We start from the raw sequence: 12,577 nt of genomic DNA, 5'->3' as shown, positions 1-12,577 counted from the left end.
TTCTCTGCTGCTATGCATGTAAACTCAGTTATACTGCATCCTACATTAATTCAGAGAGAAGCTAATTTATCAAAACACACCATCCTCCACTTGACAAGTGATTCCCAAAAATCCTTAGTTAGCACTTAGTTACAGATCTTGGTCTTCAGAGCAAATAACAAGAATTATTTAAACTTCCATGGTTTCTCAGGGACTGTGAAAGTAAAAAACATCCTTCACATAAAATAAAGAGTTCAGGTCATAAAGATAGATTCTAGAGGTACTTCTAGAATAGATGTTGATCAGACAGAGCTGACAGGCCCAGGGGTAACGCTGAAGATGTATGGTTTCTCATAAAAGTTCCCCAGTTCTCCCTCAACTAGGAGCACATCCAAGGTATTAAGTATATACCTTGAGAGACGTGACGAGCAAACACCAACACACTTTCGTGTACTCCTTCCGGAAGTGTCAACTGGAACACGGTTTTTAGAAGCCAGTTTGGCAATTTTTACCAAGTATACAAGATGTGTATACTTTTGACCTAGCCAGTCTACATTTAGTGGCTAATTCTAAGGAAACAATCAGACCCGTTGCAAAAGATGTAGGTGTAAGGATGTTGCCCACAGTGTTGGTTATAATTTGAAAAGATTCAAAATGACCTAATGACCAACAAGGGGAACTGGTTAAATGAGTTTGGTTCAGTTTTTGATTGGAATATTGTTCAACCACTACAAATAATGTTGAAGATAAATATTTATTGAAACAAAAATATTTTAAAATATGTTGTTATGTTAAAAATAGATTAGAAAATAGAAAACAGTAGGCACAGTATATTCCTATTGCTTTGTAGAAAAGAGATGCCTATGAATGCATGATTAATTAGTTTGGAGGATTACATAGGAACAAGGTGTTAACAGAGAGGTGTTTACCATCTCTGTGTGATAAAATTATAATTTTTTTAATGTTTATTGATTTTTGAGAGACAGAGAGAGAGAGAGAGAGAGAGGGTGAAGGAGAAGGAGAATCCCAAGCAGGCTCTGTGCTATCAGCTCAGAGCCCGATGTGGGGCTCGATGTCATGAATCGTGAGATCATAACCTGAGCCGAGATAAAGTCAGATTGCTCAACCTACTGAGCCACCCAGGCGCTCCCTTTTTATTTCTCCTTTCCCTATCTATGTTTTAAAACTGGATAACAATGAATGTTTATTACTTTTATAATAATAAAATGAGAAGTTTTAAAAATGTATATATTTTTTTAGTTAAAAAGCTAATTGTATGGGAATGTAAACTGGTGCAGCCACTCTGGAAAACAGTATGGAGGTTCCTCAAAAAATTAAAAATGAACTACCCTAAGACCCAGGAACTGCACTACTAGGTATTTATCCAAGGGATACAGGTATGCTGTTTCAAAGGGACCCATGCACCCCAATGTTTATTAGCAGCGCTGACAATAGCCAAAGCATGGAAAGAGCCCAAATGTCCATTGACAGATGAATGGATAAACGTGTGGTATATATATACAGTGGAGCATTATTCGGCAATCAAAAAGAATGAAATCTTGCCATTTACAACTATGTGAATGGAACTAGAGGGTATTATGCTAAGTGAAATTATTCAGTCAGAGAAAGACAAGTATCATATGACTTCACTCATATGAGGATTTTAAGATATAAAACAGACGAACGTAAGGGAAGGGAAGCAAAAATAACATAAAAACAGGGAGGGGACAAAACAGAAGAGACTCTTAACATAAAAACAGGGAGGGGACAAAACAGAAGAGACTCTTAAGTGTAGAGAACAAACAGAGGGTTGCTGGAGGGATTGTGAGAGGGGGGATGGGCTGAATGGGTTAGGGACATTAAGGAATCTACTCCTGAAATCACTGTTGCACCATATGCTAACTTGGGATGTAAATTAAAAAATAAATAATTAACAATAAAATTAAAAAAAAAACTTAAAAAAAAGCTAATTGTAAACATGTGAAAAAACACACCGACTTCTCACTTATGATAAGTTCAATCCATCACTTATAAGAACAAGTTAAGAGTGTGTTTGTGTGGGGCCGCCTCAGTGGCTCAGTTGGCTGAGCGTCTGACTTCGGCTCAGGTCATCATCTCACAGCTTGTGAGTTCGAGCCCCATGTCGGGCTCTATGCTGACAGCTCAGAGCCTGGAACCTGCTTCAGATTCTGTGTCTCTCTCTCTCTCTCTCTCTGCCCCTCCCCCACTCATGCCATGTCTCTGTCTCTCAAAAATAAATAAAAACATTTAAAAAAAATTAAAAAAAGAGTGTGTTTGTGTGCACATAGGTATGGTCATGTTGAACTTATGAAGAGACCCACTGATAAGCTCCTTCTCCAGGAGACACTGCAGTACAGTGAATAATAGCACAGAAGGGCATGTTTGGATTCCTGTCTTGGCTCCACTGTGTGTCAAGATATTTAACCTCTATGTCTTAGTTATTTCATCTATAAAATGGGTATGTTAATATAGCATCGACTTTGTAGAGCTGTGAGGATTACATAATCCAGGGCCCAGCATGTAGTGAGCATCAACAAATTTTAGCCATTGCTCTTATTCTGAGGATGGATGCTTTCACTTATCTGCTTTCCAAGGTACATCCTCCCACTGGCAAGAGAGAGTAGAAGTAAAGTCAACATCTGTGAGCATAAGTGAATAATCTCTGGGCTACATGCTAGGATAGTGGTGAAATGGTGGTTCCAACAATGAATATTCAGCAGAGCAATATATCTGGACCAATGACAATGGACTCAGTATGTTTAGAAAGAGAGCTTCTGTGGGCGTTAAAGGCAGAAGAGGACCATGAAACCTTTCAGTGATGTGCAATAGTGAGGGTGTGTAAAGATGATATAGGATGAGATGATCAGAATTGTTCAGTCTTCCTTTGGGAGGACCCCTAGGAAATCACTCACAAAGCAAAAGTACAAGTGAGCAAAGCTTAGCAGTGAGCAGTTAGAAATGCTGTTGCCTTGTGTATACTGTTATTTTAATATACACTCATATTTATGGGCTTAGACCTGTACTGACCTGCAGTACTTGGGAGGGAGCAAAAAATGAAATATTTTATTCCTCCCTGAAACTTGGGCAAATGGAGACTTTTAAAAAAACAGCTGTTTGCACATTTCTTCCAAGCCTGGTTCCTAAGTAGTAGTCCCTGAAATGATTTCTGGAAACCATCCTAATAGATAGGAGTTGTAGAAGGAACTAAACATGACTTAAGTTTTGAGTCTCTTCTTTTTCTTTTTAAAGTTTCTTTTTATTTCTTTTGAGAGAGAGAGAAAGAGAGCACACAGCAGAGGGGCACAGAAAGAATTCCAAGCAGTCTCCATGCTGTCAGCATAGAATCTGATGCTGGGCTTGAACTTACAAACCACGAGATCATGACCAGAGCTGAAATCAAGACTCAGATGCTTAACCGACTGGCTACCCAGGTGTCCCCAGTTTGAGTCTCTTGTAAGAGCATAGAGACAACATTTCCATCTAATTCTAAAATCTGATTTCAAGCATTCCAATCCATTCTCCAACATTATTATTTTTTTTTTTTTGACAAGCACAGAAAAAAGACAGTCTTCACACTTCAATCAAGGTACATTTGGAAATTTATAGATTTGAAAATTCAACTTTAGAATTGTTTCTAGATTGGAAGTTTAAAAATGAGACAAGGTCAGGGGAATGGACTCAATAAGAAACCTGAACTATGGTGTCTGAACTATCTAAGCCCTTTGGGAAATAAAGATTCGCTAATTTAAATTTGCCAGATCTGCTTACTCCTGACAAAATATATATATATATATATGTATATATGTATATATATATGTATATATGTACATATATATATATTTCCTATTTTGCATTGAGAAGGCGGATTTCTACCTGATTGTAGTTGAAAACAGGTATTTTTCTTTTCTTAAAAGAGAAATTGCCTCGAGCACAAACACCTGTGAACAATACTCATCATCAACTATGGGATTAAAGAAAGATTTTATGAAATTGAATATAATAGCCTACCTCTTATAGTAGCAGATGTTTCCTAATAGTATATTTAATTAGGGAAGTGACTGAATACTGTATATTAGTGATAATTATACCCTGAGGCAAAATTCGGGGCTGGGGGATGGGATATGTGTAAGTCTCGGGAGGCAAAAAAGAATAGTAGAACGTCATCTGGCCAGAGCAAATCCCTCATTTGAGCAACCACTGTGTGTCTTAGAATCTTTGAAATGGGAATTACTCATACCAAAGAGAACACTGAAAGGCCAAAGCAACCTATTTATTGCTTTGTAAAGTTCAGTCCTGTGAACACATTATTTAAAAGAGGCAAGCTAACTCCCAATCGATTTAGGAACAAGTTACTTCCCCCAAAATATAAAACTGCAAAATTACATTTACCATCTTATCAACAGTTTCCCATCATTTTCTCTTCCTCTTGGTGATGGCCTTTAAAAACTGGAACTAAGGGGCGCCTGGGTGGCGCAGTCGGTTAAGCGTCCGACTTCAGCCAGGTCACGATCTCGCGGTCCGTGAGTTCGAGCCCCGCGTCAGGCTCTGGGCTGATGGCTCAGAGCCTGGAGCCTGTTTCCGATTCTGTGTCTCCCTCTCTCTCTGCCCCTCCCCCGTTCATGCTCTGTCTCTCTCTGTCCCAAAAATAAATAAACGTTGAAAAAATTTTTTTTTAAAAATAATAAAAACTGGAACTAAGGGGCACCTAAGTCAGTCAAGTGTCCAACTCTTGGTTTTGGCTTAGGACATGTTCTCAATAGTTCATAAGATTGAGTCCCATGTCAGGCTCTGTGCTGACAGCACGGAGTCAGCTTGGGATTCTCTCTCTCTGCTCCCTCCATCAACCCCCTCCTCCCACGCATGCACACACTCTCTCACAAAATAAATATATAAACATTAAAAAAAATCATAAGAGTGCAGGATTCCTAAGTTTTTGAATACTTTCTTACATATTGTGAATGCAGAAAACCAGGGTAACGACTGCAATACTGACATTATAGTTGAGTAAAAAATAAATGAAATAATCCAAAGCAAATCTATCAATTTACTTGTTCAAACATTTTGGAGGAAGAGGTCAACGTGTTTTGAGGTTTCAGTGAACTAGACCCTTTACAGGCATCACTTTATTGATCACCATCAAAACCACCCTAAAGGTAGCTATGTTATGGCAGGCCCTGGGGTGACAATATACATGGTTCCTGCCCTCTAAGGGCACGGGGCATGAGCAACCAGGTTTGTACAGTGGTGAAATGAGGTGTGACAGAAGGAAGGTTCTGTGTTCCATGGGGAGCATGTTGGGGGCATCATATTCAGGATCCCAGAGCTAATGCTTCCCCTCAGGAATCCTTTCAGAAATGAAGCCTGTCTCTGAGCACAGATTTAGCTGGAAAACCTAACTAGTAACATAAAAGGCAGCACTAAATGAATATGTTCAGACCAAATAGATACTTCTTACAACTTCTCACATGTTACTAATATATGTTTTTAGACTTTAATTTTAACAGAAATGCCTGTAAAGCTGTCACAGTAAAGTAATCGGCAGCCAAGTTGTACTACTGAAGAGCGAAATAATTCACAGAAATCATTCGTCCTAAAAGTATGCCTCAATATCAAGGCATATCTAATCTCTTGGGCTTTTATTAAAGAAAACTCTGAAAGAGAAGACAAAAACTGCAATTCTACTTAAAAAAATTATCAGGGTTTAATGTAAGTTCCTATTGATTCTTCTTCACTAAACACAATTAAGAAGATAATTTTAAGAGGGTGTGGATCCAGGAAAAAAAAAATCTTAAGACGAAAACCTGTATACAAATATTTATAGCGCCTCTGTTCATAATTGCCAAAATCTGGAGGCAACCAAGATGGCCTTCAATAAGTAAATGGATGAACAAACCGTGGTACATCCATACGATGGAATATTATTCAGTGATAAAAAGAAAGAGCTATTGGGCACTTGGGTGGCTCAGTCGGTTAAGCATCCAACTTTGGCTCAGGTCACAATCTCATGGTTCATGAGTTCGAGCCCTGTATCGGGCTCTGTGCTGACAGCTCAGAGCCTGGAGCCTGCTTCACATTCTGTGTCTCCCTCTCTCTCTGCCCCTCCCCTGCTCATGCTGTCTCTGTCTCTCTCTCTCAAAAATAAATAAACATTTAAAAAAAAAAAAAGAGCCATCAAGCCACAAAAAACATAGAGGAAGGAAGCTTAAAAGCATATTGCTAAAGAAATGAAAGAGGCCAGTCTGAAAAGGGTACACACTGTATGATTCCAACTATTTGACATTCTGGAAAAGAAGACAGTAAAAAGGTTAGTGGTTGCCAGGGGCTGGGGGGCAGGGGAGAGGAGAGATGAACAGGTAGAGCACAGGGGATTTTTAGGGCATGAAACAATTCTTTGTGACACTGTAATGGCTGCATTTGTCAAAACCCCAAACATTGTATAACACTGAGAATGAATTCTAATGGAAACCACAGACTTTAGTTAATAACAATATTGTTCATAATTGTGACAAATGTACCACATCAATGCATGTTAATATGTGAAACTGGGAAGGGAATGGTGGAGGGGGTATGTTCCATAACTGCACTTTATGCTTAATTTTTCTGTTAACCTAAAACTGCTCTAAAAAGTAAAGTCTGTTAGAAAAATTATAAGGCAGTTTGAAGAGGAAAAAGGCTGGCTGACCTGAACAGAATGATGTGAATTACTACCATCTCACATACATTAGCTTATGATGGCCTATTTTTGACTGAAATAATATGAGTATAATAAAATACCAGGACATCAGTGTAGAATTATCTTGGTTTCAGAAATGGAGGGGACCTTAGAGATGAATAAACAGGCTTAGATAAACTTAGAAATTAACCAATTGTGACCACCAAACACTCCAAATGTTTCTGAAGGGGGAACATTGTGTTTGGTTTGTGCTGGGGCAAAGTACATGTATTTAAGTATTATGGAAAAAAATATAGTTGCTTAGGATGCAAGAAAAACTCTCTTAAAATTATTTAGGTTAACACATTGGAATGTACCCCAAATTACTATATATATCTGTACCTACATGGTTTAATTTAGCTAATTTTACAGACTCTTTGAGGGTTCCTAAAGCTCTTTGTCAACATAAATGGTCCACATTTTCAGCTATTTTATTTTGTTTTTAATTTTTTTAAGTTTATTTCTTTCTCTTCAGAGAGAAAGAGAGGGAAGGGCAGACACAGAGGGAGAGAGAGAATCCCAAGCAGGATCTGCACTGCCAGCACAGAGCCTGATGTGGGGCTTGAACTCACAAATGGTGAGATCATGACCTGAGCTGAAATCAAGAGTTGGATGCTTAACCAACTGAGCCACTCAGGCAGGGACATTTTCAGCTATTTTCAAACTCTGGGCAATAAATGTTCCAAGGGCTCATTAGAGAGGTAGTGCAGCCTAGGGTTTGGAGTTCGGTGGTGGAGCTAGATCACCTGGGTTCAAACCCTGGTTGCACTGCTTGCTGGCTAACCTTGGGTAAGTTACTTAACTTTCATTGGCTTTTGTTTCCTCACATGTAAAGTGGGGACGGTAGCAATACTCACTCATGATTAAATGAATTAATGCACATAATCACATATGCAGGGCCTGGTCTACAGCTGTCAAGTGTTAACTGCTATTAGTATTGAAAAACTGATTTTAGGAGACCATGCCTGCAGGTCACTTTGGGGATCATCTGTGATGATCCTGCAGGTTGATGGAAACATGAAGACTATGCTATAGTGAAACTTCTCCTACTTTGAGGGAATTACATGTTAACTTGTAGGATTTCTCTACTGAACTGTGAACTCAGGGAGCGCAGGAGCCAAATCTTAGTCATCTTTGTTAACAAAGTACATTAAGGAAGCATTTCTCAGAATAAAGAACCGTACTGATTTACTTCTTACTGGGAAAGAAATTTTAATTTCAGCTAAAATGCATACTGTTGAATTGAAAACGTCTTTTTTTTTTTTTTTTTTTTACACCCAAAGAGTTAAAAACCAGGTAAAGTTTTAATCTACAGTAATTTGGCCTAATGATATTACTACATATCAACTTCTAAGATCACCAGTCCTAAAGTATTTCCCCTGGGTAGACCTGATCATTCTGGGACTTTTGACTGCAATGCTACCATGTTGAAAACAGATAAAACAGCGTCTTGAAGTTCAAACTGAAAATTAACTGCCAGTTGAGATCCACACCATTTTCAGCTGGTGAGAGTTCTAATTCACAATACAATAGTCCCAGATAACAGCAAACCTGAGTTTCTCCTTTTGAAAGGCTCTAATAAATCCACTGAGTGCAACTTCAGCCACTGTACCAAAGACTGATATTTATTTAATCAAGATGGGAGATAAGGGTTTGTAATATTCTAAGAAGCAATGAAGTCCCTATTTTCATGTAAACTACCCCAAATAAACACCAAGGGCAGCAAACCAGAAAACCCCCAATGAACAGAAGAATGGCTTCTAAACAGAAGGCCTTTTCCGTTTCATTTTAAGCAACAGACAAGTATTTAACTAAATTATTCTCCGCTGACACTATTAAAATGGCTTCCCTGTTATCAGAATGGAATTTCAGATCCACTTAATTTCAAGAAATTGAAATTCAAATCACAAATCTGGTTTTAAATGGTGCTATGTGCTGTATGCACTATTTATGCGGATTACAGCATCGAAGTAGCTGGACTCAGATAATTGAGTTAATAGCATTAAATCAGAGATGCCAAATTAATTTCTTAGACACGTTCATAAATAGCTCTAAAGTTATTATGAGGCTTGATGATTGAAAAATGTTCCCATTTTATTGTTCACTGGTGACATAATTTAGAGCGGATATATATTGAGAATACCAGATTCCCAGAATTATAAAACCGTGAACCAAGACCCCTACAGGGCACCTCGTCCCATGTCCTCATTTTCTAAGTAAGAAAACGAGGCCCAGGGGAAGCAGGCAAGTGCAGTAGTTAAATGCTGGAGTCAGATCTGCGTTCTAGTTCCAGATTGGCAAGTTATTCACTATGTGACCTCGGAAAGTTACTTAACCTCTCTCAGCCTCAGTCTCTTCAAGAGTAAAGTGGGGGTAAGGACACTACTAATCTCTAGGTTTGTGACAGGATTCAGTGGGATAAACACACAAAGCACCCAGCATAGAAGACTGGCACATTTTACCTACTTGGTAAATATTAGCAGTTATTATTATTATGACTAAGAGTGACTTCCACAGCATGTAAGCAGCAAGAAAACCAGAACATAGAGTTCCTGACACATACCACAGCTTTTTTCATCTAAATATAGTACCTGGGATAAAGATTCTTTGGCACTGACAATAGAAGTATAACTCTACATCAAATAGAAGGATAACTATTTTCAGTCTTTCTGTTACTGAGCTGATCCAAATATTAAATCAGTGATCACATACTGAGGTCTCAGTTTCATGAAGATTCACACACCCTCAGCCTTCCAAGAGCAATCAGTATTACATATTTGCCTTCATAACTGTTTTAGTTTAATTCAATGCTTTTAAATATTTCCCACCCAACACTGCTCATATAAAATAAATGATGATGTAAACTGGCCACAAATAAGAGTTAGGGTTCACTTGCTGACAAACTTAAATTTGAATGTTACTTGCTATGTGGAGTAAGCCTATTCTCAATCTGTGCTGTCAGTCAGCGCCACACCCCTCTATATATCTGCTACGGAGGAAGCAAGAATAAAGGATACAGGAAAAAAACAAAAGCTAAAGTGGGTGTGCAGCAGGAGTAAGACTTGGTCTGGCTAATACAGCTTCCTAGGAACCCAGCAATCACCAATCACAGGCATTTGCAATTGCCCTTTTTGTCAACGTTTTTACTGCCCTTACATGATTTAACTCAGAGTTGAATGGTTTTTTTTCTTATACTAAAAAACAACAACCCAGAATAATTAAGAATTAATACTCATAAAGAACATTAGCTTTATATAATATGCTCTCAATACTTTAGCATTTGATAATGTTTTAGTTAACTGGTGGTCTTTACAGTAAATGTTCTCAGACTGACAGGTAGGTGCTTAAAGCATTTTCTTGCAACCAACTAAAGACCATTTTTCTCAATCTGGATAATGACCAGTGTATATACAATTAACTTTAAATTTTTAAAAATAATAAATGTAATATGGCATAAATACATAAATATATCCAACGCATATCAACTCAAACTACAGTGAGATAAACTCAAGTATAAACATGAACAGAGCCCAAACACCTTTTTATGGAACAGCAATGTGATTCAGCAGACCAACAGATGAAGAAAATAGTCATTTGAAAAGTGGCAATTTGTAACCATACCCGGTATTTAGTATTTCAGCGACTAGAAATAAAATCGTTTGGCAAACTTACCCTCATTTTTGCACAGGCATCTTGGGTTGATTCTGTCCCTCTGAGCTCTTTTATCAGCATAGAACCTAAATACTAAAATACAAAACATTTCAATGATTTATGAAAAAGAGTGTAAATATGAGTTGCGATTTAGAAACCAAACTGTGGAAGTCCTATTGGCTGGGTTTCCTGGCTGAAAGTTGCTGAATAACTTTAAAAAACTAACAGTAACTAATTCTAATAAATGCCTTTAGAAAGAGAATGCCGTAGAATTAACTACAGTTCTGAGGGCTGTAAATTGCTCTTTATAATAAAACTGCAGCATCTTCTAAAGATGCCATCTTTCAAATCATATTTAACTGCAAAATGGGGGCATCTAAAAATGTTTTCCTTTTTTTTTTTTTTTTTTGAGGCAGCAATGTCTGCAAAAATAAATCACACTACTCTCTACGTAATTACAGGGTTGTGTGAGACAGCTGAGAAGCTAAGCAACATGCACCCCATTTGGGCTGACTTGGCTGCGTAGGTAATTAACGTTAGGCTGTTCTCGGGCGGAGACGCAGTTTGGGGTCTTTTCATTCACAGCTGCGAGCCCCGTGGTTGATCCACCTGAGAACGGGATGGGCGCGGGATGGGAGCCAGCGGGGAGGGAGAACGGCATCTCGGTTGTTCCCGAACACAAAGAGTTCAGTCCCTGCTGCAAACCCACACGGAGGGCTGAATGGGGGAGGGGGAAGAGGAGAAAAGTCTCCTCCCAGGAATGACTAACCGCCGTGCGGTTAGGTGATCAGATCCAATACCGCCTCGGGACAAAACGCCACTCAGGCTCCATGTTCTAGCTGCGGGGCAGTTTGTAGCAAAATGCCTCTTTTGCCTTTCCACCAATAGACTCCTCTTCAACTCTTTGAAGCTTCAGTCGGGTTCCTTTGTCATTTTTTTCCCTCCCTAATCTCCCTCAAAAAAAAAAAAAAAAAAGAGCTCTTATGTGTTGTTGTTGTTGTTGTTTTAAAAAAGTGAATTAAAATAATTATTTTCCTGACAGGACTGAAGAAACGCTGGCACTCCGCAAAACCGCAGTTGGGAATCAGGCCTGCAAACCAGGAAATTGCCGACTGGAAGAGGGTGAGCCCTTAAGGGCTGGCGAGCAGAGGGCGTGGTTAAGGGCCTTGAAAGGAGAGTTTCCAAAGGCTCAGGGATTTGGTGTTTGAGCTTTGGAGGAGGAAGGAGGCATTTCAATCCTACAGTTTTGGAAAGATTACTGCTGAAATAAATCCAGTGCTTCACAATAAGTAGGCAGTAAAAAAGGGATAGATAACAAAATGAAAAAAAAAAAAGGCCAAATTGCTATGCAACAACCAGAATGCCCACATCTTAATCAAATTAAGAAAAATGAATTCGGTGAAATCCTTGTTTTTTAAGTTATCAGAGAAGTTTACCCTAATTGAAACATTTCTTTGTAAAAGAGGTGATTTTCCTTCTCCAGCTGTAGTCATGACAACCACCACCTGCCCCCGCCCAAACCTACAGTATTTTTTCAACACCTCCCTGTTTATATTGCATTTTTAGCTAAGCCTGATTCTCTCTTCTATTAGAAAAAAAATACCCAGTATTATAATTCTAGTGAAAAAATCTGGAGTAGAGCCAATGTTTTGAGATCATTAGTGAGTGAGTGGAGATGTCTGTATGTCTATACTTCTATTCATATCCATTTAAAGATCATGCTTTATCTCATTTAAGATATACAACTATATACAAAATAGATCTTAAGCTCACAAGATTCAAAGGGATTATAAAGCTCTATTTACTTGGACTTTCTCTGTATAGAAAAGGCTACTTTAAGAATAAGAGAAGGGACAGGGCGCCTGGGTGCCTCAGTCAGTTAAGTATCTGACTTTGGCTTGGGTCATTGACTTTGTGGTTCATGAGTTCGAGCCCTGCGTTGGGCTTTATGCTGATAGCTCAGAACGTGGAGCCCGCTTCAGATTCTGTGTCTCCCTCTCTCTCTGCTCCTCCCCAGCTCGTGCTGTCTTTCTCTATCTCAAAATAAATAAATAAGTAAATAAGTAAGTAAATAAATAAGACATTAAAAAAAAAAAAAAGAATAAGAATGGGAGAATACTTTAAGAGTTTCAGCAGGGGACATTTTGGTATATTTTCAACATAAAAGTAAACAAGCCAGAAACACACCCTCTATCCCCTCTGGAACCCAAATAT

At 38.5% G+C, this 12,577-nt stretch overlaps 1 protein-coding gene across 16 annotated transcripts in view; it reads right to left on the bottom strand.

The window, feature by feature from the left end:
- The window catches only part of ANKS1B (ankyrin repeat and sterile alpha motif domain containing 1B), a 909,382-nt gene that overhangs the window by 46,139 nt on the left and 850,666 nt on the right, over window positions 1-12,577 (bottom strand). For 14 of the 16 annotated variants that reach the window (XM_040491122.1, XM_040491120.1, XM_040491121.1 and 11 more), the window contains one exon: window positions 10,385-10,456. In XM_040491122.1, coding sequence (XP_040347056.1) covers window positions 10,385-10,456 — 72 coding nt within the window. Of the gene's footprint in view, window positions 1-10,384; window positions 10,457-10,972; window positions 11,063-11,132; window positions 11,153-12,577 lie in introns of those variants that run through there. The other 2 variants (XM_040491134.1, XM_040491133.1) reach the window with 2 other exon arrangements.

The sequence above is a fragment of the Herpailurus yagouaroundi genome, unplaced genomic scaffold (assembly GCF_014898765.1).
Source record: "Herpailurus yagouaroundi ecotype Mexico unplaced genomic scaffold, PumYag 182, whole genome shotgun sequence".
Lineage (NCBI taxonomy): Eukaryota > Metazoa > Chordata > Mammalia > Carnivora > Felidae > Herpailurus > Herpailurus yagouaroundi.
Note: the sequence above shows the minus strand (reverse complement) of the source record. Positions and strands in the feature narration are given on the sequence as shown.